At 43.7% G+C, this 25,828-nt stretch overlaps 1 protein-coding gene across 2 annotated transcripts; it reads left to right on the forward strand.

Moving 5' to 3' along the window:
• The first annotated feature begins 3 nt into the window (after window positions 1-3).
• On the forward strand, window positions 4-25,745 carry PDCD11 (programmed cell death 11). Of its 2 annotated transcripts, XM_087766990.1 has the most exons (36): window positions 16-200; window positions 1,013-1,124; window positions 1,699-1,830; window positions 2,010-2,177; window positions 2,910-3,071; window positions 3,706-3,829; window positions 4,198-4,379; window positions 4,915-5,022; window positions 5,483-5,689; window positions 6,016-6,140; window positions 6,757-6,817; window positions 7,518-7,664; window positions 7,784-8,035; window positions 8,915-9,058; window positions 9,757-9,957; window positions 10,520-10,690; window positions 11,093-11,312; window positions 12,577-12,729; window positions 13,786-13,901; window positions 14,066-14,586; window positions 15,073-15,135; window positions 15,611-15,719; window positions 16,234-16,323; window positions 16,652-16,754; window positions 17,287-17,464; window positions 18,122-18,178; window positions 18,967-19,089; window positions 19,387-19,509; window positions 19,697-19,892; window positions 20,303-20,425; window positions 20,758-20,901; window positions 21,983-22,233; window positions 22,878-23,046; window positions 23,319-23,472; window positions 24,035-24,200; window positions 24,905-25,745. In XM_087766990.1, the coding sequence occupies exons 2-36, from the start codon at window positions 1,023-1,025 to the stop codon at window positions 25,074-25,076; spliced, it is 5,517 nt and encodes a 1,838-aa protein (XP_087623116.1). In that variant the 5' UTR covers window positions 16-200; window positions 1,013-1,022; the 3' UTR covers window positions 25,077-25,745. The 2 variants fall into 2 exon arrangements, with proteins under 2 accessions (XP_087623115.1, XP_087623116.1); XM_087766989.1 differs by lacking the exons at window positions 22,878-23,046; window positions 23,319-23,472; window positions 24,035-24,200; window positions 24,905-25,745 and adding an exon at window positions 22,398-22,465 and having other exon boundaries at window positions 4-200.
• Window positions 25,746-25,828: the final 83 nt, after the last annotated feature.

Consider the following 25,828-nt stretch of genomic DNA (forward strand, 5'->3'; position numbering starts at 1 on the left):
TGGTTGGCTGAGAGGCAGCGCCGCTCCTTCCGCTTGCCCTCTCCCCCCTGCCCCGCGTACTGCTTCCGGTTGCCTCGCCGTGCCCCTCGTGTGCGGCTCCCGGCCCCGCGCCTCCTTCCCGGACTCCCCGGGGCCCGGCGGCGGCGAGCGAGGGGCTGCGGGGGCCACAGCGGCAGCGGCAGCGGCAGCGGCTGGGGGAGGTAAGGCCCCTGCGGGCAGAGCTCCAGCCCTGCCTGGCCCAGCTGCGCGGCGCGGCCGGTGCGGCCGGCTCAGTGACCGGCCTCTGTTGCTTAGCGAGCCCTTTGATGAAGCGTGCTATGATGAGCTTTACTTTTGCTACGTGCTTTCACGTCTAAAGTAGTTTTATATGTCGAACAGGTTGCTTTAAGTTTTGACAAAATAGTGTTTCAGTGCTAATTTCTGTAGAAGTACTGTTGGCCAAAGTAATAAATAGAATGTGAATCGTGACCTAATAAATAAGGTGTTCTTTACTGATGGAAACGTAGTAAGGTTAAGCATATCTGTGAAATATATATATATAACTTACACAAAGATGTATCAGATTGTATTAACCTTTGAGGTGGTATCCAAACAATAAAAATGCAGCCCAAGCTTACTTAGCGTTTCAGTCACAACTTTCTCCTTGATGGCTGAAGCTGGTAATTTCACCTTGCCCACTGAATGTAATAAAGACCTGTTCAGGAAACTTATGGCTAAAGCAGTTTTATTAATATCTATGTAATGCATCTATCTGCCTTAGAAAAAATAATACTTTAGTGCGGTTGGGCAAGAGTAAAAAGTGTTAGGGATGCGCGTGTTTGGATGGACCATTGCAACACCTCAGTGTAGTCAAACAGAAGTGTGAGTTTCTGTTTTGTCACTGATGAACTGTAAAGTAGCCATCTGAATTCTTTCTTAGTTTAGGGGTAATTGACTCATGCCTTTTCAGTGTTTGTGAGGAACAAGTGTAACAACTGCAAGTTTAATCTCTGTTTTGTTGTTTGTCCTATAGAAGTGCAAGCATGGCATCCATGGAAGAAAACTTTCCTCGAGGGGGCATCCAGAAAAAACCCACAGAGGGAAAAACACCCAACCCCAAGTTAGAGCGGGACAATCTGTTTGATGTACGTTATTTGCGTGTTCTTGATTAACTCTTCTCAGAGCTCTTCTACTGTCAGAATATGACCCACTATCCTTCCCATCCCTTACTTCTATGGTAAACTGTAGAAGGGACTTCCGGAAAGAGATAACTGCTGACATGCACCTTTCTTCTGATCTGTTAAAGATCCCTGATGTCTGATGCATGTTGAATGTGATGACAGAAAAAGTTCAATCAAAATTTTCTATCAGGGTTTAGCTTCTAAACTTCCCACAAGCATCTTGTCCCGATGTTAATGGATATAGGCTAAGTTTGGTCTTTCTTTTTCTGTTCAGTGGAGTGTGGTACAGGTCACTTGTGCCACTCTTTTCCATTCCCAAGATTCACAATTTTATAAATGATCAGCCTCAGCCCAAAAGGAGATATTTTGGAGGACTTGCATGTAGACATATAGCAGTTAGCAAGGGCGTTCTCCTTTTTTCCTCCAGTCCTAGTATTTTCTTCTAATTTTATTCCTGGCAGCAGAGTTCTGCCTTAGTGCAAAGTTTGTCTCTTTATCCACTTCTGTTTTTTTCCTCTCTGCTTATAATCTGCTTTAGATTCACCATGAAGAACAATCCCAGAAAAGAAAAAGGAGCCAAAGGGATCAAGGAAAGCAAAAAAAGTTCAAGGCAGACAAAATAGCTGCTGCTAAAGATAATGTTGTGAATATTGAACCACTCGCAATTGAGGTTTGTGGATAAATGTTTGATTTTGTGTGCATCTCTCTGCTGGGCTGCATAAAAATGGCACTTCTTCCTCACTAAACCTGTAAAATACATAAATGATTTGGGACACAAGTGTGTTTACCACCCTGTTATCACTGACTTGCCAAGATATCCACTGTATGCTATTCTTCATGCTTTCGCAGGCACTCTGTGAGGGGATGCTGCTCCTTGGCTGTATAAAAGAAGTCAGTGACTACGAATTAGTCGTCAGCTTGCCCAATGGACTTTCAGGATTTGTGCCGGTCACGCAGATCAGCGATGCCTACAGCAAAATGCTGAGCAAGCAGGTGGCCCAAGGAGAACTCCTGGAGGTGAGACCTTGGACTGGGCCTGTGATTTGTGCCTGGGAGCTAGGGAGTATTAATAATACCTCAAAACCACTGATCCCTGGCTCTAGGCAATAGTGGGAAGAAGTTAGGGAAGTGGTTGGAAGATGATGTGAAGTCACGGGGATTAGCACGGTCCTTGCAATTTCATTTTGTGTTGCTGCATGCAACGTGCTGCTGCATAGTGCTAACATAGACTGACCTCGGTTTGGAGCTGGCTTTTCCAAGCAAACTTTGCAATTTCTTGATAATGATGATTGCTAGAAAGAACGAGGATGGAGTAATCTGTTATCCTGTCTCTCTGGTGTCAGCGCTCCATAAATTTTTCCAAGGTTGTGTGGAATGTGGTATCTGCCAGGTGTGCTAGCCTTTTGGTGGTAGTGGTTTTCACTGCTGAAGATGGAGGTGAAGTTAGGGTCACTGTTGCCTCTGTAGATGTGTTTTCTCAGCTGCAACCTCCTGACTCCGGCCCACACAGTATTCCTTTTAAAAGAAAGCCTACTAGACTTGCTAACGTCATGTAATGTCATCCCTGCCTCTATATTGAGATCCTGGTGTTTGTGGCATTTCCTGTCTTATTGTAGTGTTGACAGAGAACCAGAACTTTCCTATGGGATTTTGATTTCAAAAGCTACTTCAGTAACAAATTCTGGCCACCTTATATTATTTAATATTGTAAAATTTGTATGTTTCTCTCTTGATCATCTTCCTGGGCAGGACTTGCATTCGCTCTTGGACATGTATTCTCCAGGGACACTGGTCAGGTGCATTGTAACCAGTGTTGAGAAAAGTGCCGACGGACGTCGGAGTATCAAATTGTCGATCGACCCCAAGAAGGTCAATAAGGGTCTGAACGCTTCAGCACTAGCATCGGGCATGGTACGTGTCCAGGGTCTGTCATAGTCTCTCTAGGCTTTGGAGGTGCTCCTTGCACAGTGCATGGGGGGACATTTCAGTTTGTCCTTGTATGGGATCAGAGCAGAACGTGGAGCTGCTCCCGCCATGGAAGAGACCTGGGAGGACAGGGCAGGACTGGGTCTTGGTTCCAGGTTGTCACTCATGAAATCCATTCACCTGATTCTGTTTCAATATGGACAAGTTATTTAATGACTTACTTCTGAGTAGGTTTCTTTGTTGTTTATGCAGAGAATAATATTTAACCTGCTTTGCAGAGGTGCTTAGTTGTTTAGGTTTTGTGTTTCCAGCTGTATGGTGGCAGGCATGTGTTGGCAATTAAAGAACCTGCTATTTTTGAGGATCCCAATTTTTTCCCGACTGGTTTGTGAACTGCATATGTGCATAGTTGGATAAGGGTAGAGTTGAGACCCTACTGCCAGATGAACTCTGTAATAAGAAAGAATGTAGCGTTCTTTCTGCTGCTGTAGAAAACTCAGCTCTCTGTCCTCATGAAACAATTGAGTATTTGGGTGGGGAATCTCTTACAAGATGTGCATTCTTTGAAGACCCCGCTGTTTCATCATGTTACTGAATTGCAATGCTTCCCTCCCAACAGCTGCTCTCTGGCTTTGTGTCCAGTGTGGAAGACCATGGCTACCTCATTGATATTGGAGTCAGTGGGACTCATGCGTTCCTCCCTCGTCAGAAAGCCCAAAATTACATCAAAGCACTGAAGAGAGGTAAGAAGTAGTGCAGGAGGAAATGCTGGTGTTAAAATGGAGGTGGAGAATGACAGGGATGAAAGCTTGTTATATCTGTGGTGTTAGCGAACCTCAATGAGATTGGGTCAAGGTGGAGTCTTTGCGAGTTGCTGAAAACAGCAGTTTTGTGGCTGGTCTGCAACAAACTTTTGGGTTTCAGCCTGTTTTCTGGCAGGCTATGTTACTTTTCCAAGCTCATCCATCCCTTCTGGCAGTAGACTTCACTTAGATTGAGAGGAGTTCTAACTTCTTAAAATATAGGGAACCCTGAAAAAGCTTTGGAAAGAGCGGAAGGGAATCTCTGAGCATTCCTGGTGGAGGTTTTATGCTGTGACTTGTCTTTGTAGGGACTGACTTGAAAATAGGCCAGAACCTGAACTGTGTCATTGTGGAAGTAAAGAACGAGGGAAGAGTGGTCCGTTTGTCCATTGATCGATCAGAGGTTGCTGCATCCCTTGCAACAGAGCAACAGAACTGGACCCTCTCTAATTTATTACCAGGGCTGGTGGTGAAAGCTCGAGTGCAGAAGGTAAGCTCTGGCTTGGGGTTTTTGGGGTTTTTTTTTTTGAGCCTTGCTGAAGGTAGGGAGACAGGTGAAGTACAGATGGAAGTTTATGCCCTGGAAAATTGTGTGCTTGGGCTCAGTTACTTTACAATAGCAAACACTATTATCTGCTAGACACTTCCTCCACTTCATTCACCTAAGATCCGCCCTCTGTCCTGGTTGTGATGCCATGAGTATAAAGGCTTCAGCCTGGAGTTGGTGATGAAGCTTGATGCACAACAGGATCCATTTTGTGCTTCTTTGGCCTTTGCCTAGGAAAAGTATTCCACAGGTTAGCAGTAGTCTTTGGAGTAAACAGCATTATTGAAAAACTAAAGGATTGTTTTTGCAAAACAATGTAGAAAGCAGAATTGTTAGCGGTTTTCCTGTCTCTTGTGATGTGCTTGTTGATTAGCACTGACAATGCCTTTTTGTGACATGTGTGAATTGCTCTCTCTTTCTGAGCTGCATGAAAACTGCGTGCAAATTTTTTTTGGCATCTTTTCCTTCCCCTTTCTAGGTGGCCCCACTCGGGATCAAAGTGAGCTTTCTGTCTTCCTTCACTGGCATTGTGGATTTCATGCACATGGATCCAGAGAAATCCATGAACTATTCTCCAGATCAAGTGGTAAGGAGGGTGAAGGATGGCTCAAGTTGGTATGTTGCTTGCAACGTCTATTATCTTCCCCAATATTTCAGTGGAATAACCTCTGAAATCTTACTGATGATAGCTGTCTTTCTCATCTTTTATTTGAAGTATTATCATGGCTCCTTTAGAGCTGTAAAGAGCAAAGCCATTCCTGGGGTAATGGAAGACTTATTTGGGAAGCACGAGAGATTTGCAAGTGATAGAAAATTTCTTGTGCGGTCATGTGCCAGACTAGCCCTTAAACAACAGACAAAAGCAAAAATCCCTTGTCTGTGAAGCTGTTAGAACTGAAGTGATGTCTTAGTAGCAATATTGGGAAGTGCTTGTCCATGGACAAAGAGCTCAGGTACCAAGCATAATGTCTGAAAACATGAGCAATGTGCCTTTCTCCTCTTCTCTTTACAAACTTGTGTTTAATGAACATACTATCTTCTCCCAGGTGAAAGCTTGCATCCTTGCTGTCCACCCCACTTCCAAGGTAGTGCGGCTTACTCTACGGCAGGCCTTCCTCCGCCCTGGGGGATCCCCAAACCAGCTGTCCAATGATCGCATGGGGGCAGTGGTGGAAGAGTCGACAGTGAAAGCTTTCTACAAGCAATTCGGTGCTGTCTTTGAGCTTGACGATGGCACTCTTGCATTTGCACGGGTAAGTACCAGGGCAGTGAGGGAAGTCCTCTGTAGCTATCTTTGCTTCCTGGGGGAGGAGGCTAAGAGGAGGTTTTATTTTCTACCTTTATGTTCCTTGTGAGACAAATACAACAAAATTAGGACAACGTGGAAGGTGTTTCCCAAATCATAAGTCCCCTTGTTTGGGTTGGAATGCAGGGGGGTTGTTGAGGAAGAACTGGTGAAACCTGCTGGATAAAGTGAGTGTGTTAGAGGTATGATTTGGTCAGATGCTGCCACTTCAACCTAAGGTCTATATCAGTGCTTCCATTTTCCAAACACTAAATTGTAATTTGTTTTTTCTAGTTGAAACATCTCTCAAAAACCAGAAAATCCTTTAAACCTGGGGCATTTAAGACAGGATGCAAACATAAATGTCGGATCATTGACTACAGCCTGATGGATGAGATGTGTATTGTATCTCTGAAGTAGTAAGTTTCATAGACTCTTCCAGAAAATTTGTCGAAGGATTAGAAGGGTTTGGTTGAGAGTGGAAAATACCACATTGGTTTGCTGGACTGGAACTTGCCATTTGGGGTTTTGGCTTGTGTCTCTGTTGTCTAATGTCAGGTTGTCTGGGCATCTTGAATATCCTCCCCATGCTACAGGGAGTTGGGACACCGTCAATATAGTTGGTGGGCTGAGGCACAGGGAGACTAAATTAATTCTGCCATGACCATGTCAAAAGACTGTGGCTGAAGAGGAAATTGAACCTTGATCTTCCAAGTCCCAGCCCATTTTGCTTTTCCGTCTTAGTATTTCCATCTGTCTGGCTTTAAGCAATGCAGATGATGGGTTCCCCTTTCATGGAGCCATGGCTGGTGGCCATAACTGTGTGGCTGGCACCTGGAATGGAGCCTGGTGCACCTCCCTGAGCTTTATGTCCAGAGAGCTGTTTTGGGAGGTGGTTCTGTTGGAGTAAAACACAGAACTCTGGAGTTGTAGAGCACTGGGGGTATGGGATAATGGATATTTGGGACAAGGCAAAGATCCTGGATTTCCTTCAAGTTGACTGATTGGTCATCTCTTGCTATGCCTCTTTCCTAGTCGGATTATTGAAGCACGGTTTCTGCAATATCAAGATATCCACACAGGGGATGTGGTGCAGGTGAGCTTCTGAAGGACTGACACAGTACTGTATGCCCGTTATACTTAGAAGCATGATCTAGCTAATGTACATTTCTTCTGCCTAATATGTATATTCAACTTCTGATCCAGACTAGTGAGATGAAAGTGAGGAGAAAAACCTCTCCTTGCAGAACTCGATTAATGGAATGCGATACTTTTCTTCTCCCCATTTTGGTCAGGTTTTCATTCATGATGCTGCCAAGGCAATAAAATTTTAGCCACAGTCAGTCATTTATTTATGGCCATGAATACATTTTTAGAAAGACTTGAGTGAAAGAAGCTAAAACTTGCCTTGCACTCAAAGTAAAAGTTCATGTATGGACCATCACAATCAGCTGATGGGCAGAAAGTTACTCAGTTATGATCATTCTTATGTCAGAGTCATGACCGTATTGGATGTGTCTCTGGAAAGAATTCTAGTTTGCCAGAGTCAATCGGGATTTTGCAGAAGTAGCCTTATGCTTAAAGAAAAGAGGCTGTAAAACAACCTTATGTAATGTATAAAAGTTAATGGGTCAGATTGCTTGGGTGGAGCGTGGGTTGGACTAAGATTTTATTTTTTGGAGGGTGATTAGATTTGGTGATAGTAGGTGGTGTAATATCTTGTCTGTTTCCTACCTGTGCATGGTCTGCTTTTCATGCTGAATTTAATGATCCTTTTCCCTATTTTGGGGTTCTAGGGCAAAGTGCTTGCATTGAAACCCATTGGGATGCAGGTTAAAGTGACCGATGGGATTAAAGGGCTCGTGCCATCCATGCATCTCGCTGATGTGATCCTGAAGCAGCCTGAGAAGAAGTACAACATAGGAGATGAAGTCAAGTGTCGGGTGAGAGCTGCCAGGCAGGGTCTTCAGCTGCTTTGCACTCTTTTGTTCTGAGTATTTAGCAGCTGGATTGATCGATGGCAGACATGCTTTTTGAACCTTCTTGTACTCCATTCTTGTAGGTGCTAGAGTGCAATCCTGCAGGAAAGAAGCTGATCCTTACTCTAAAGAAAAGTCTTGTCCAATCAAAGCTTCCAGTCCTCTCCAATTATGAAGATGCAAAACCAGGTCTAATCACACATGGCTTTGTGGTGTGTGCAAGGGAGTTTGGCTGCATTGTGAAGTTCTACAATGATGTCAAAGGTCTGGTACCCAAGAATGAGCTGAGCTCAGAGCCCATATCTTGTCCAGATAAAGTCTTCCATGAAGGCCAGGTAATTAATGTATCTATGCCATGCCTTGTGTTTGAATGCAAAAGAGAAATCTGCAGTTAAGTTGGCTCCAACATGGGTTTTTCTCTGGAGGAACCAGCTGCACCAGGAGATGTTCATGTCCTTTCACTTTAAGTAATAGTTGTGCTCCATTTAAACAGATTAGGCTGTGGAAGGGGCAGCTCTTCTTTGAGTATTTCACAGAGCTGTCTTTGTTTCTAGGCTCTCTCTGTTCTGGTGTGCAGGAACACCATGGTATGTGATATAGGGACTACACTTGGTTGAGTTACTGAGATCTTAGTAGAAGTTTGGGGTTCTAGGCTGCAACTTCTTCTAAGGAAGTTAAAACTCTTACCTCCAGAATCAGAAGGATAAGGTTTTCTGCCTCTGCATTATTCTGATTTTCCCGTTTGTTTCCAATCCTGCACACCTTAAACCAGGCACTCTGGGAACCATGTTGTTGACCAAGTTGTCGTCTTTGTTGTGGGTAAGCTTATAGAGATCTCATCCCTCTTTGCTATTTTTTCTGATGCTTTTGTTTGTCTTTAATCCTGCTGTTTGTTGGCTGGCTAAGCAGAAGGGTAATTTTCTAGTCAAGATTTCTGACTGCAAATCTGGAGACCTGAATTTTATTCTCAACTCTGCTACAGACTTGCCACATATAGGTCATTTAATGATTATGTACTTCCATTTTCCATAGGTGTGATCAGAAGGACATTTGTCTCTGGTTGAACCTGTTAACTTATAGTCACTGGCCTGCTATCCTAGGTGTGAGAGAAAAGCGTACTGTGTATGCATTTCCGTGTCTTATTTTGTAGGTGGTAGCACACTGAGGAGGAGGGTCAACTGAATTAAACTTCTGTTTTATCTTTTTTGCTGCAGGTTGTTAAAGTAATGGTCTTAAAATGTGAGCCTGAGCAGGAAAGACTCTTGTTATCCTTCAGGTTATCAAGCAAGCCTGCCCTGGAGGACAAAAATGAATGTACTCCAAAGAAGAAACAGGAAGTGAAATATCAAATAGGAGAGGTATTGAATTCAATGACTGCTCCCTTTTTTGCCTTTTCCTACTTGTTTTCCAAACAATTTGGTATCACTTTGAAAAACTTTGCTTCAAGAAAAGCTGTTGGTCATCAGGAACTAGCATTAATGTGCATTTCTTATTGTGTGGTTGGCCTCCTGGATCAAAACCAGGACCTCTGTTGTCAGAGGTCAGGATAAAGGAGTCCCAGGACAGTCCTTCTGGAGGTACCAATTAGTGCTCCTAGGTGGAGTCCTCTTTTTCTTCTGGATGCTGCTCATGTTCTCACTCCAAAAGCAGCTGCTTTTGCTCCCTGGAAAAAGACAACTTCAGAGAAATGTTTTAAAATGCTTCCCTGTTGTCTTTGGAATGAACACAGTTTCCAGCACCCTGCAGATATTGCTGATGCAGGAACAGGACAATTCTAATCTTGTTTAAATTATTCCCTTCGCCCTTCAAATAGGAAGTCACAACCAAGAGAATGTTTTTAGCTCTTGATTTCTCTGGGAGCTGAGAATTACTTTTATTTTACTATCAATGTTGGCATGCTTTTTAGGCTCAGCCCTGTTGATGTGAGATTTTCTCATATATAGCTGGGAGGCCATGTCAGAGCCCCTGCAGCACAGCATTTAGTACCCTGTGCATCAAAAGGGATGACTTCAAAGGCACTTGGAATTTTATATCACTGTATTTGTTCTCTTTTCAGATGGTTGATGTGAAAGTCTTGAAGAAGAAAGATAACGGGCTAGAGGTTTCTGTCTTAGAAGATGAAGGCAATGTGATAGCCTCAATTCCCACAGTGCACCTCTCTGACTTTCTTGCTAACTGCAAGCTCCTGTGGCATTGTCTTCAAGAGGGAGATGTCCTGCCCAGACTTATGTGCCTAAGTGACAAGGGAGACCGTATTGTATCCTTTGCCACTTCAACCAGTCAAATAAAGCAGGGGGAAGGAGATATCTGTCAGGAATCCAGAGTATCTGCAACAAAAAGAAGATACACTAGTTAGTGTGCTGAGTGGAAGTGCCTGTCAAGCTAGTGATGCTTCAGAGTCATTGTAACTTGCTTGTGTTAAAAGTGAGGCTCAGCTGCTGCTAGAATCCCATCAGTGCCAGGACTTGGTTGTGAATTGACTGATCTTCCCAATCAGCTTCTGGACTGTTAATCGTATCACAACCTTAGCAAAAATTTTGCTGTTTTTATACCAAAAATCAGTACTGAAATACTAGGAAGTTGACATTTCTGCTAGTGTGAAGCATTCATCTTTAATGCTGAGCAGCTTGAGAGACATCGGTTGCTAAATTTTAGTGTAGAGAGATCAAGGCAGAAATTGGAATTGCAGGATTTTGAGCTCCTGTACTGTCTAACCTGCAAAAAGTGCTCTAGCCCAATGGTTAGCAGCACCAAGAGATTTGCTTGGCATCTGGCTCCTTTCATTCATCTTTTCCCATTTTTCCTAACTGGGTGTTCAGATCTTGAGCAGAAAGTCTGCAGTGATTTCTGCTGTACAGGAGGAGCAAGTTGTGAGAAATTTCTCTGAAATCCAGCCTGGGATGCTGTTGACTGGTTACGTGAGGAATGTGATGCCCTTTGGAGTGTTTGTGGAGTTCCCTTTTGGTGTGACAGGACTGGCGCCCAAAGTGGTAAGCAATGCATTCACTTCAGTAAACAGCATGTGTGTAATCAGGCATGCTTGAAACATGGCTTTTAGCAAAAGAACAATAACAAGGAGGGAACAATAGGGCTGTAGGACCTGCATTTGCACAGCTTCCTCCAGTAGCGTAAAAGCTGCTTTTAGGTTTGTGTTTTAATTCACTTCCAAAATGAAACAAAGGACTTTATTCAAATGAGCTTAAGCTTCTACAAGGATTTCACGTGACTTCAGTAATTCACTTTAATTGATGACTTTTCGTTTATCTTTGTTAATTTCTCTTATGCATTTTCATGAAGTCTTAACTCAAACCCTTCTTCTGAACAGCACTGCAGGGGGTTGATAGTTAGCAGCTGTGCTCAGTAACCCCTGCCCCTCTGTTTCCTTTGCACAGAGCATGAGTGACAAGTTTGTGACGGACACCAAGGACCACTTTGTGGTGGGACAGACTGTGATTGCAAAGGTGATGAGCATTGATGAGGAGAAGCAGCGTGTGCTCCTCAATCTGAAGGTGTCAGAGTGCAGCTCAGGTGATTCTGCTGCGGAGAGCTTTGCCCTGCTGAATCAATATTTCAAGGAGATGAAAGAAATCAGGAACTTGTTGAGAAGAAGAGGTAAAAGATTGCACGTGTTCTGCTAAAGGGCATCATATCACAAAATAGGGGCTCCAGAGGAACAAAAAGGGAAAACCATTTTCTTTTCAGTGAAAGAAAGGTCAGTTCAAGCAAAGACTTGGCTTCCAAGAGGAGCTTATTAGAAGAAGGATGTGTGTGCAGTGTCTGCCATTGACAAGAAGACTTTTTGGAACTACAGCTGGAACAAGCCAAAGAAGCTGCTCTTTTCATTGTAGTCTGCTAGGCCTCTTAGATTGATTCTGGGTTGAAGCTCAGAGGATTAAAAATAAGGGTATAAAGAGACGGCCTGTGAGGTCCATATACCAAAAGAGGAAGGGTGATACAATGGTACAAAAGGATGGGTTCCATGAAGGGCCTGTGAAGGTGAAAATAAGAAAGGCCAGGGTGAGATTAGATATTCTGTGGACCAAAGCCTTTCTCCAGCCTTGGAGACACTTTTTTGGTGTGAATATTTGTAATTGCTTTATGAACCAAGCTAAAACTTAATTGAGCCATGCGGCAGCAGTTGCACCATTTAACTATGTGTCACATGAAGCATTTTCTCTATCTGTTTATTTTGAATCTGGCAATGGTTGATTTTTAGTACTCTGTGCTCCTGTATGCATACTGTATTTGCTGGTAACTCATAACTGATGAGAAATTACCTTTTTTTACATTCATCTAACTGTGCTTTTTTAACTGACAGTGAAGGACACTAGCATTGTTTTTTACTGGCAGTCAAGAACTGCTCCTACTATCTTACAGTACAGAAATCTGCATTTGTGCATGCTGTGCTCATCAAGTTGTTTTTTATTGTTGATATTTGTGTATGGGATGCCTGGTTATCGCAGAGGGATTTTTTCAACCACCCTGAGCCTTAGCCAGGATCTGCTTAACTAGAAAGTACAAGGAAAATTATGCTGTCACTCAAGTGCTTGTGATAACCCAAACCTAGTACTTGCATGAGGATGAGTTTGTACAAATAGATTTGCCTACTTGTATTACAGGTTTGCTGAATGAGGAATACTGGATATATTGCAGTTTCTTTTTATCAAATTCTGACTTTGCCTTTTTAGGTTCTTTTTATATCCAGTAGTGTTTAATGTTTTGTTTCCTATAATTGTGAAGTGACAGGTCTGTTTTGTGTTTTTCTATTTTGCTTTCCCCTTTTTCTGTATGCAGTGCTGTGTTTTCTGTTATGAAGGTGGATATAAATGCTTGTTCGTGCACTCTTGACTTCCCACTTCTTCTTTCCTTTATTTAGGGGAGCCCAGCGTAGCCCAAGGGCTTTGTGAGTTGGTGCCTGGGAAGGAGCTGCAGCTGGTGGTGCAGGACGTGAAGGAGGATGGCTCAGCGCTGTTCAGTGGCAGCTCTGTCACAGGCTTGACTGTAACAGCCACTCGCTACCATTTGGGAGGTGAGGGTCTTGTCTTTGCTTGCTTTGGTTTTCACTCTTGTACTTTGAAACCTCTGTCCTGAAATGAATTCTGCTGATGAGGAACTAACATGGCAGGAATCTGATCAGAGTAGGGATGGGCTTGAAGAGTAGTTTAGTTTCTTAATGTGTTGCCAACCCATTTGCATGATTTGGAACATATCGTTTAAACCTACCTGTCCTCTGTTACCCCATCTGTAAACTGGACCTAATCCTACCTCATATCTTGGGCATCTTGTAAGGTCTAGTTTGTGCTCTGAGATCCTTAGTTGAAGCATACTGTATATAGGCAAAATATTAATACAAGCTCCAGCTTTCTCGTTTTTTTTTTTCTTCTTACTTTAGAAATATGTTCCTTGGAGTATGCTGTATCTGAAATGACTGTTAAATTTTCTTTTAAATCAGTGTGACTTTAAAACAGAACGGCCATTTCAGTACTTTGCAATTCCAAAATTAAAGCAGAAAAGCGCCGTATTATGCAGAACCAGACAATTATGTTCAGAGATAATGAATAAACCAATGAAGCCAGTATAAACTGCTGACTTCAGCAGGAGTGATATCCCACCACTTCTGTGTTCAGAAGAGTTTCTTTGTTTCCTCAGCAACAGATAGACTGATAATGGTTTTGTGCAAATGTTAGCATACCTTTTTCAAAACCTGTATTACCTTGAATTTGTGTTTAGTCAGCCTTGTCTGCATTATGTAAGAGTTGCATCTTCATAAAATCAATATAGTTCTTCCATGAAAGCATCAGACTCTTTTTCCAAATAAAAAAGCCCCCCTTTTTTTTCCTCCTTGCCATTAATGTTAGAGGAATCTGTTCTTTTCTTAAAGAGACTTATTATGCATTTGGTACTAAGTTGACTTTGTTACAGTAACTTAGTTACAATTAGTAATTAAACAGTCTTTTTATCACTATGGTCTTCAGGAATTAAACTGAACCACAGGCACCCCTTCCTATCCGTCCTGTGCCACTAGCTCAGTTGCTCAAAATTCTTCACTGTCATCAGGAGATAATCTCCTTATTCTCATTTGTAGACAAAAATATTGTTCCTGGTGAGAAAACCAAGGCATTGGTTCTTCATGTGGATGCCCTCACATCCAAGGTGTATGTTTCTCTTCGGGAAGAACTGTTAAAACAAAGAGCCAAGCAAGTATGTGTTCAGTTTTAGGATTTGTGTGTTTCTGTTCATGTGGCAAACTCTAGGCAATTAATGAATTTTGAGGGGGGACTGTTTCCTCCCTTAGAACTGTGGGAGGTAGAATGGAGGGAATCAAAATCTCAGCAGGAGAAGTCACTATCTCTGTTTCTGTCTAGCGTCTCACAGAGAACTCCCAGTACTCTGCCATCGTGCAGCACATAGCAGAAGAGTTTGCCATCGTGTCTTTGTTGGAAACAGGCCAGCTGGCAGCTATCCCCATAGCCTCTCACTTAAATGACACTTTCCGCTTTGACTCAGAAAAACTGAAGTTGGGACAAACAATCTGTGCAACCTTGAAAGTGGTGAAGGTGAATGACCATGGAGTCTTGTTAGCAGTACAAGGCCCAGCAAAGAAGAATGGTTTTGTAAGGGTCCGGAACGAATCTGAGACAGCATTAGAAGAGATGCTTGCTGCTGTGAAACACTCGCTTTCCCTGGGGGATGTTGTTACTGGTACTGTTAAATCCATCAAACCAACCCATGTCACAGTTGCTATTGATGACAAGCTGACAGGTTCAATCCATGCATCCCGGATTCTGGATGAAGTGCCTATAGGCTCTTTTCCAACATATACTTTGAAAGCTGGACAGAAGGTGACTGCCCGAGTCATTGGAGGCAGAGATGTGAATACTCACAGGTGGGAAAACATGCTCATGATATTACTTCTTGGGGAATGCAAGGGGTGAAACAGTTGCTCAATTCAGATAACCTAGGATGCTCCCTCTGTCACCAGATACTGTTACAGCTATCCTTGCTGGAGTAGTTGAGGCCTGAGGAAATCTGCTATTATATTCTATCTGAGGTCCAGGTTTCAGTGAATTAGCTCTCTACCTATGTCATTGTATTTATCTTGAATATAGATTGCAAGAAAAAAAGATGTCTGAACTCTTAAGGTTCAGTGGAAGTCTTAAATGCAAGCAGGATTTGGCCCCAGGGGCTAAATTTGCCAGAGTATTTTGGGTACCTAAATTGCCACTGAAATAGTACTAGGAAGAACTGGAACTTGGAAGGCTTTGGTAGTTTTAGAGGGCTTACACCTGTTTTTTTGCCAATGCAAAGGGATTACAGGTGACTGGGGCCCGGGGAGATCATGAGAAACTTCGATCCTTTTCCCGTTCTTTAGGTACCTGCCCATCACCCATCCACACTTCACACGGTCCATTCCAGAGCTCAGCATTCGACCAAGGTAAGTGTTGGCCTCTGTGCTGTCTGCAGATGCTTCACAGACCTTGTATCCTTGTAGGTTCCCTCCCTTGTTCCTCCCATTTGTGAAGGAGCTGACCATGAACAAGGAGCTCCACATGTATGCAGTGTGGCAAGGCCTTTTGCTCCCTCTTTCACACTAACTGGGGTCTGGGAGCTCTGTTAAACCTCTCAGTGCTCTCCTAGCACATGATTTCCTTAGAATGTCCTTACAGCTTCAGGTTCTGCCAGTCTGGATTCTGGTATGTCCCTTCATGTCAGAAGGTTTTCCTCTTAAGCTCAGGGAAGAATTAATTCCCTGCAGAAGGATGCAGCTGGGGAGGAGATGGGGATGAATGTCACAAAGGCATTGTCACAGTAGTACTGGCTCGCCATTATCTCTTGGGTTTCTAACTCCTATCTTCATCAGTAGGACCAAAGCTGTCATACTGATGTCCTCTTTCTTTGTTTGCAAACAGCGAAATAGAAGGGAAGGTCACAGCAATGCTGAACCTTAAAGAAGACAGTGCCCTCAAGAAACTTGGACTCTATGATGTTGGACAGACAGTTACCTGTTTTGTGAAAAAGGTGAGGTCAGAGTCTTCCTAAGAAGTGTACTGGGGGAGGCAGCAAGTGGGGGTGACCTCAGGGGCCTTAGTTCAAACCTAAACACTGACACTACTATGGCCTTCATTAACTCTGAGAGTGGCCCACGCAAAATGCAGTGTCTCATGGGGAGAGCAAGAGAAGGGAGTCACGTTTTCTGTTCTTGAGGGAGTCGAGCTAACTCATCCTCTTCGACATGCCTACTTGTTGCCAGCAGATGCTTCCCACCCTGCACTCTAGCAAAATGGCCTTTGAGAAACTGCGTATGCCATCAGCACAAAGTACGCTCACTGCTGATCCCCTGTGTGCACTTGCCTGTGAACCACAGCAGCATTATGCTTGTAAGAGTAGAAGCCAAATCACCATTTTTGCTTAGTGCAAGAGCCAAGGCTGGAGTAGTCCTTTCTAGCCTTAAAGATCAGTGAATCCACCACGGAAGGGTTTTTCTTTCCCAAGGTCTCATGCTGTCTTCTCTGGTTATTTGGTATCTTCTCAGTATAACGTGCTCAAAAATTGGCTGGAGGTAGAAGTCACCCCTGACATTCGAGGAAGAGTTCCTCATCTGCTGCTGTCTTTGAACACCAAGGTAAGAGGCCGTTACAGATAAGCTACACAAAATTTCTTCCGTGCACATGGCTGCAAGTAATGACTGCAGACACTTCTGACATCCATGTGAACTTATAGTCCAGTGCTCTGCCCTTTAGGCATCACTGCCCCTCACTGACAAGCAAGTACTATGCCTGTGGCTAGTTTGGCTCAGGACAGCAGAGCCATTGAAGCAATGCTGAACTGTCATTCAAGCGTACACATCAAAGATGCATTTAGGAAGTGTAAAGCTTCATAGGAGAAACACCAGTCAGAGTTGTGCAAACCTCCTTTTCTGGTAATAAGTGGAAATCTGTCTTTCCTTTCAGGTCCTGAAACATCCAGAGAAGAGCTTCAAAAATGGCCAGGCAATATCAGCTACAGTGACTGGAACAGATGTCACCGAAACGAACCTCTGCTTGTCACTCACAGGTATAGTGGAGCCTTAACAGCAGGACGCCACTGCATGTGATGCTTTTCTCAGAGGTGGACCTGCACTGACCCCTCAGGTGGAGATGTTACACTCCAGAGCCAAGCTGTACCTCCCTGTAGAACAGAACTAGCCCCTGGGGCCCTGACCCAGATGTAGCAGCATGCAAGGCAAGAGAGGTCAGACCTTTAGACTAAAGAATCAGTTTCCTACTGTCTCAGACTGAAGCCCTTCTCTGAGCCCTTATGAACGTATGTCCTTCTGATCGCAGACATGAGATGGTACATTTGTCAACATTTGTCAGTTATTCTGGATCCTGAATCCTGGAGCTGTGCAACTAGGGGACCTTGTCTGGGCTACCAAGGCAAACGTTGCTGTGAACTGAGAGTGCATAGACTGCACCTTACTGAAAGTTGGTGGGTTTGATATGAGACTAGGCAACTAAACTCGGCTTCACTGACTCATTACCCCTGTTGCTTTGGCTGCATACTTTTGGAGCATTATGAAGCCCTCTCCTTCTTTCACTTTTTCCAGGAATTCAGTTACTGGAGCAGGGCACCATCACTGTAGGCATGGTAACAAAGGTGACACTACACATTGGTTTGACCATTGCGCTGCCAGGTGGGAAGACTGGCAGAGTGAGTATCTTTCACCTGAACGATACTTACACGGAGAATCCTCTGGGTGACTTCAAAGTTGGCAAGATTGTCAGGTCAGTAATTCTTGTTCCCTCAAGCTGCAAGGATTAGAAATAGCCCCCTTTGGTGACAGGCTTTTTGCTGCCATAAGATGATGGCAGACCTGTAAGGTTCAGTCTGTAGCTAAGAAGTAAGGCTGACATATGACCTTATGCGTCTGGGTGTATTGTATTTTCCATGTATGGAGAAGCCCCTTTTCAGCTGCCTTCTTGGACTGTATTTTGTGAGTACCTACTCTCTTAGCTGAAGTGCTGATGGGACTGAGGGAAGCCAGTTATCCCAGCTCTGCTGTGGTTTTGTGGGCTGTTTGGCAAGTCAGTTGTCTTTACATTTGTAATGCACAAGTAACTTCATTTCCCTACTTCACAGGCTTCTTGGGAATGCTGGAGAGCGCAACAGGCCAAGTGATTCAGCTGTAACAATCTTTAAGTCTTTTGTACTAGCAATAGAGACTGGGTAAAGCAAGTAGATATGTTTCAAGAAGTCCTGTAGCTGGTTTCATGAACTGTTGTGTCATGCTGGTTTGTGTTGGACAGCAAGTGCTCCAAGGGATAGAGTGGTTTGTTTCCTTTAGAGCTTTATTCTGCTAGTGAAAATATCTATTTTCTACCTGTGGCTTTTTTTAACAGGTAAAACAGCTTTCTGTTTTCTCCCCTTACTCTGCCATGCAGGTGTTACATCCTCTCCAATGAGAATGGCAAAATCCAGTTATCTCTCCGGCAATCTCGGTATGTGTCATCCCTCCAGTCTGGTCATCTCCTACTAGTGAAGAAAAGGATAGTGAAATACAGTAGCTGTTGGTTTGGGTGGATCAGTGTGAAGTGTTAAAAGGACAAGCACTACAGTTTTTTTAAGGGAGGAGACTTGTTCCTATTTCAGAAAGATTTTCCTGTGTATTGGTACACGTGGAGGTGCCCGACGCTTAATGTAGAGCTGATCAAGTGGGTTCAGATTTAAGTTCTGTTTACCATAGTTTCTAGACCTGACTTAACTTTTTTGTTTGTTTACTTGGGAAGAAAGGGAAAGTTCCACCACTGAATTTGGAGTACAAACACCTTATGTTTCAATGTTCAGCTGCATTTTAACCGTTTTGATTAAATAGCAGAGTTAGTCCTAAATGCCTCTTAAAACTGAGCCTCTTGCTTTGTGTTCTTTACAAAACAAAAATGCATAAACCATGTGGAATGAAGTATCTTAGAAATAAGTGAGGAAAAAACCCCAAGCCAATGCTGTGCAGAATTTCAGACAGCATTTTACTCCTCTTTTTCATAGTATCAGAGGAAGGCAGACTGATCTGTTTGGCTTTGTTTACAGCAGCATGTCTATTCCCTAATGCTTGGCAGAGATGCAGATAGTCCATTAGTACATTTGAATAGACTGAAGGGTGTCTCTGATCAGGCACGTTTTCCAGAAAGTGCTAGCTGTTGTTAATACTGATTTCTTTTTTTTGATATCCAGAGCAGAATGTGGATTATTCAGATGAGTGATTTAACTTCTAACCTCACTTTTCTTTTAGGCTAAACCCAAAGAGCAACAGCAAAGTGAAGGATGTTGAAATAACATGTATTAAGGATGTTAAAAAAGGCCAGCTAGTGAGAGGCTATGTCAAATCAATCACTCCGTCAGGTGTATTCTTTGGGTGAGTAACATAAGAAAATTATTCTGGGAAATGAGGGGTCTTGGAGAACTTATTTTGAACGTATGATTCTGGAGTCTTGTTTGGGGGCGGTCTCTGGTGTAATGCAATGTCGCAAAATGAATTTCCTCCTGGGAATCAAGATGTCATTGCTGCTTTCTTGAGCCTATGAAATTAAAGTAGGGAAAGTTTGTGTGATGCTATGTGGAACTGGTGGTGTCACAGATATAGTCACTGCACTTTTTTTTTTCTTTTCCCCCACTATGGAATACTTATTTTTGGTTTTCCTCCTCTTCTCAGCTTGTCTACTTCTCTTCTGGGCCGAATCCTGTTCCAGAATGTTTCCCCTTACTTTGTACAGAAACACTCCTTATATGAAAAGTACCTGCCTGAAGGAAAGCTGCTCACTGCCAAGGTGCTTGGGTAGGTCCTATGTTCTTTAAAAGGGGCCATGAATTAGTAGAAAGGAGATGGTGGAGGAGGAGAGGATGGAAAAAGGGAGGATAAAAGCCAGGAAGATTTGAAAGGAGTTCATATCCTTACAGTCATTTTAAATGCTCTCTGATTTTTTTTTTTCTCCTCTCCTGCTACTCTTGGCAATGCACCACAGTGTAAATGGAAAAGAAAAACATATTGAGCTCTCTCTCCTGCCTGAGGACACCGGGATGCCAAGCGTCTTGCCTGAATCCCTAGGCCTACCACGATATGATGCAGAGGAAGAGAAAAGAGAGGCAGATGAAACGGAAAAGAGAGAAGAGCTTAAGCTGAAGACGAAACGGAGAAGAGGAAACTCTGAAAGTGAGCAGGTATGGATGTGATTGCACAGGACATGCTAAAGGAGGTTGGCCCAAATACTGAAGGGACTAGGAAGATCCACTGGGATCATGCTGAGGAATTATACAGAGTAGGAAAAAAAGATTACATTGCATTGGAGCAAAATCAGAAGATCAGAAACTATTCCATTTGGGTAGGAGTTAACTGAATTAGCAGCCCAATTGTGTTGCCTGTTGGGCAGTCCTGTTGGTCTTGGCACCATATGTAGGTGAGCATGGGTTTATTCTTTGTTGTCTCTGTTATGTGAGAGGATAGTGGGGGTTGCTCTGCCAGGGCACCACCCTCTTTCTGCTGTCAGGCTCTTTACTTTGTGATCAGAATTGGCTTTAAGATTCATCCCAGTTGTTGCCCTCCACCGTCCACTCATTTCCCCTTGTTGCAGGGGGTGAAGCCAAAAAAAAGGAAGATCTGCCCAGCAGATGAAAATGACAGTGGAATTGAGGTATATTACCGGGAGGAAGAGGATGATGACCAGGAGGAAGAGGCAGCTAAAAAGAAATCTAAGGTAAGAAGTTTGGAGGAGAACCTGAGCCTGAAATGACTTTCCAGCCCTATTGAGATGTGTCGATTTTGACTTGGATGCCAATAAGTATCATTGCTGCAGACAGAAGTGACACAGACTGGTGTTTGCGTCATCTGAAAATGGCTTGAGATGGATTGAGTTTAAATTACAGCAAAGGTGACCAGAGTTTAATGTTTTTTCTGGTGGGCTGTTTACAAGTGTGAGAAGTCAGTACTACTGGCCAGAGAGAAGCCACAAGCAAACAGCTGTTGTCTGATCTCAGCATAAAAACTTCAAGTTAAAACTCAGGGCATTCCCTGTCTTCCTCCAAACAGATAAGGAAACCTGGTGAAGCTCCCAGGCTGCAGGTTTCTATGGGCTTCACCTGGGATGAGGACATAAATGCAGTGGACATACCTGTGCTGAATCAGAAGGAAGAGAGCTCAGAGAGCGAGGAGGATGAGGATCCGCAGTCAAAGGTACTGTGTACTAGCGTTGCCTGCACAGGAGACACCACATGGTGGCTGTAATGTGATGTCTCAGTATTTGCGTGTCTGTCTGCCCCATAGCAAAGCCTTTTAACCCAAGGGAACATCTCAGAGCTAGTACAGAACTTCCTTAACTACTCCAAGCACTGGGCTTAGCAGCAGATATCTCTGAAGCAGAGGAGAAAAGGCCCTATTTTAGCATGGCTGCATGAAAATAGGGCTTTTCATGTTGACATGCTAAAAAAGTAATTATTTAGGGTCAAACAAACGTTTTCATGAAAGTAAAATTTTTGCATTTGATGTCAGCTCTGTTTTTTACTTTTCTGAGTGTTGTAAATTTACAGGAAAACCTGGACATGAAAAACCTTTTCAAATTATAGTCCTCTTATTTAGAAAAACGCAAAAAAAAAATCTTCTTTTGTGCTGTAATTTTTTAGATGAGTTCCAGTGTGAGCAATTCAGCAAAATCAGAAACAAGCTCATGAATTGCTTTCATGTTTGCTCTTCAGGATTTTTCCTGTCCCTCAAAACTCACCTCTGTAAAGGCCATGCATGGACGATGCTTTGTTGCCCAAGGTATAGCTGCCTTTTACAGAGAACTATGGCACTGTCAGTTCCCAATTTAGACCTGAGTCACCCTAGTGATCCAGCAACATACCCCAGTCTTGCACAATTTCTCCCTGTGTATCCTGGATTTTTACAGAGTGCAGGGTGGTGGTGAGCACTGGCCTGGATGGTAAAGATGGAAGAATGAGAGGGAGAGGTGAAGTGTGAATCCTGTAGCTGGGGTGCAAGACTAGCAAAGTATTTGGTCCCTCAATGTATTTCATTAAAGGAAATGAGATTTAATGTACTGCTGCTCTTCTTGGAGGTGTGAACTGTGTGTGTCTGTGTGTGAAGGGGTGGAGTGTGTGTACCATTTTCCTCCTCTCTTAAACAATTGGCCCCATCTCTTCCTGTGGAAACTGCCTACCCTTGGACGTACTGGGGTCTGTCTGTGCTTTAGCTGGGCCTGCCTGTTCCCACGTGAAGTGCCTGCTATTTTCCACTTCTACTTTTTTTTCTCTTTCAGCTGAAGAAACAAACCAAGAAGGAGAAGGAGCTAGAGAAGCAGAAGAAGGAGAAGGAGCTCTGCAAATTAGAGGCAGCCCTGATGGACCCCAGTCGACAGCCTCAGTCAGCAGATGACTTTGACCGCCTGGTGCTGAGCAGTCCCAACAGCTCCATCCTCTGGCTACAGTACATGGCTTTCCACCTCCAGGCTACCGAGATTGAGAAGGCCAGAGCTGTGGCAGAGAGAGCGCTTAAAACAATCTGCTTCAGGTAATAATGGGGCTCTGCCTTTCTTTGCCCTAAAGAATAAATAATGGTGGGGTATTGGTGATGGGAGAAGAGCATTGGTTGCATCATCACTGTGTGTGCATGTGCGTGTGGAGTGGCAGGGTCTGTTTGTGAGCTCAAAAGGATTAAATGGTGGCAATTTTCAGGTGGCCCATCGAAGGTCTGGCCTGAGTCACCACACTTGGCCTGTAGCTGACTTGCTGCAGCTCATGAGCACAGTAACTCCTCAAGGTATCAATGAGCGCACAGACATACCTCAGCAGTCAGAAGGGTTTGGAAGAGCATAATGCTGTCAATGATGTTGTACTTAAAACATGAAACAAACTGTGAAACTTGTCGCTCTTTCCATAGGGCTGCACCCTTGTGTATTAAATCATCTCTACAGCATGATTAAGTACATTGTACTTTCTTGAATCATCCTTGTGGGTTTTAATTACAAAAACCAGTGATCAAAAGTTGTAGTGTGAAACAACTGCTATGCTCTATTCTAAAAGTGGTGTTTCAGTGAGCAGTATGCCACTTTCCTGGAGACAGGCTACAAGCCAGTGAGTCTTTGTAGGGTGGTTTGCAAAAAGCTGATGAAGGCTGGTAAAAGGCTAAATATTCTTGTGCACATCTGCTTTAAGGGAAGAACAGGAGAAGCTGAATGTCTGGGTAGCTCTACTGAACTTGGAGAACATGTATGGTACTGAGGAGACACTGATGAAGGTCTTTGAGAGAGCTGTTCAATACAATGAACCTTTGAAAGTCTTCCAGCATCTGTGTGACATCTATGCGAATTCCGAGAAGTACAAGGTAAGATAGTGCAAGCAGGTCCCAGACACGTATTCCATTCAGTCATGCCAGTAAACCCTCAATGCTGGCTGTATAATCTTGCAGCTGTCAGACATTAGGCCTATCTTGTTCCTAACTGGGATTAACAGTTATGATTGACAGTGAACAAGGAACTATTGATACTTGCTTCTCTCTCATAAGCGTTTGGAGATACCTGGGCCAAGAATAAGAGTTTTAAAGCTACAAGGCTTTATTATGAATCTGTCTGATCTAACCCAACTCTGCCCTTCCAGCAAGCAGAAGAGTTGTACCACACAATGCTGAAGCGCTTCCGTCAGGAGAAATCTGTGTGGCTGAAATACGCCTCTTTCCTCCTGAAGCAAGGCCAGACTGAGGCTACACACAGGCTTTTGGAGCGTGCTCTCAAGGCTTTGCCCACCAAAGAACGTAAGCACTCTCCTACCTGTTCATAATGTGGACCATGTGTTGACAGGTCTCCAGTAGATGGGCTGCTCTCTGATAGCACTGCCTGTGATAATGTTTGAAGTAAGTGAAAAGTGCAGTTGGTGCTAAACATGCTGCCCTTCACTGTAAAGGGAGGGGAGACTTCAGCCTCGATATCAATGCTAAACACTCCTGTAGTAAAGCTTGCTGTGATGGGCAAAAGCAAAACACCCAAAGCAAAGAAGTCTTTGAGCCTTACAGCCCTCTAGAAAAGTTCAGTTGGTCTAGTCCCAGGTTTGTGGGGCTGCCCATCAATGCTGCAAGATGCATTTTGAATGTAAGAATAAACTTCTGCAGAGAGCTGAAATGGGAAGTGAACTGTGACCCTTCTCTCTTCCACTCCAATCCCACCTTGGTCCAGAACCACTTTACAACAGAGCCTTTTGTCTCTGGGTAGAGATGGTGCTGCCTGTGTGCCTGCCTCTGTTCTGTGTAGTTATCACTCATGTTTTTTCATCAGGAAGAGGGCTGCTGTGATACCCTAACATGTCATTACTTGTTCCAGATGTGGATGTAATTTCAAGGTTTGCACAGCTGGAGTTCCGTTTTGGGGACCCAGAACATGCCAAGGCCCTCTTTGAGAGCACCCTCAACAGCTATCCCAAGCGAACAGACATCTGGTCCATCTACATGGACATCATGATCAAACATGGCAGCCAGAAGGAAGTTCGGTGAGTTGTGCTACAGCAGGCTGGGAAGGGGCAGAGTACAGTGCTTGCAGCAACACTTGAAAAGAGCAGAGGTGCTCTGCAGCATGAGGTTGTATAGGGCTTCCCAGAGCAGAGCAAAAGAGAATTTTTATCACCTAGAGAAAGAAAACTGGGTTGTGTGGAAGGGCTTATCCTTGCCAGGCCTGGGGAGACTCCAAGGAGATCCATAGGGTGGAGAGGAACTGACTTGTAAGTAGTGACCTGCATGACAGAAACTAGAGGACTTGCACTGAGGTTCATCTGTCCCTCTAGAAGGATTGTCTTGTATCTGAAGGGTGAGATCAAGCCTTTGTGTATCTTGTAACATAAAAATGGAGAAACCTTTTTTTTTCCTTTTGTTTTTCTTTTCTGAGAGTTGACAAAAGGAAGTCCAGCTTCCTACACTATGGATCCAGCCACATCCACTTAAGGAATACAGAGGCAAATACAGTGGCTGGATCTTAGCTTAAGTTGACCAGCACCCTTAGAGTTCTGCAAGCAAACAGAAGGCTTCTACTTTGAGGTTTTGGGCAATTGTCAGGAATCTCTTTCTACAAGCCACCAGCACTTCGCAGCAGGTTGAATGTCTCCCCTGACTTTCTGCTCTTTGTTCAAAGGCAGGATACAGGGCTTGTGTTGAGTGCTGTCACCAACACAGCGATCTGAATCACTTTGGTTTCTTGCAGGGACATCTTTGAGAGGGTCATACACCTGAGCTTGGCACCAAAGAAGATGAAATTCTTCTTTAAACGCTACCTGGATTATGAGAAGAAATTTGGTACAACAGAAAGTGTCCTGGCTGTTAAAAGAGCAGCACTTGAGTATGTGGAGACCAAGAGTTCCCTTGCTGACACCTAAGGACAGCCCAAGTAAAAGCAGAGAGACTCAGCTCTCCATGCAGTGTGGGAACTGAGAGGTGCGGAGTTCCACCGTGGGCGTCCATGGACAGTGAGTTTCTGGAGAGCATTGATCTATGACCAAACTAAACTGGAAAGAGCAATCTAAGGAAAAGATTTGATAAATGTTTGCAGCTTTGTCCAGATGTTACAAATAACCCTAGTCTGTGGTTACTTTGAAGATGTTTTTAAATATAGACTGTTTTATAACCAATAGAAACATCAGCCATACCTGTTCTACTTTCCTGGGGAAATGGTGCAGTTATGATCCACTATTTTTAAGTACAGTGATGTCTTATAAATTGATTTCTCTCTTTGTCAAGATGTCAGAGAAGATTCTTGCCTTTTGGCTGAATTAACACGTTGAAAGATTTATCTCAAGTGCCTTTGTACTCCTCACAATTGGCAGAGCGACACAGAATTGTGGCATAGTTGAGGTTGGAAGGGACCTCTGGAGATCATCTGGTTCAAACCCTTGCTCAAAGCAAGGATCAGCTAGACTAGGGTTGCTCAGGACCATGTCCAGTTTGGTTTTGATGTCTCCAAGGATGGACACTCTATAACCTCTCTAGGCAACCTGTTCCAAGGTTTGACCATGTTCACAGTAAAAAAGTGTTTTCTTACGTTTGAATGGAATTTCTTGTATTTCACTTTGTGCTCATTTCCTCTTGTCCTGTCACTGAGCACCACTAAGAAGAGTCTCATTCCACCTTT

Source organism: Nipponia nippon, unplaced genomic scaffold (assembly GCF_047370975.1).
Source record: "Nipponia nippon isolate SJK-2023a ecotype South Korea unplaced genomic scaffold, ASM4737097v1 scaffold_3, whole genome shotgun sequence".
NCBI lineage: Eukaryota > Metazoa > Chordata > Aves > Pelecaniformes > Threskiornithidae > Nipponia > Nipponia nippon.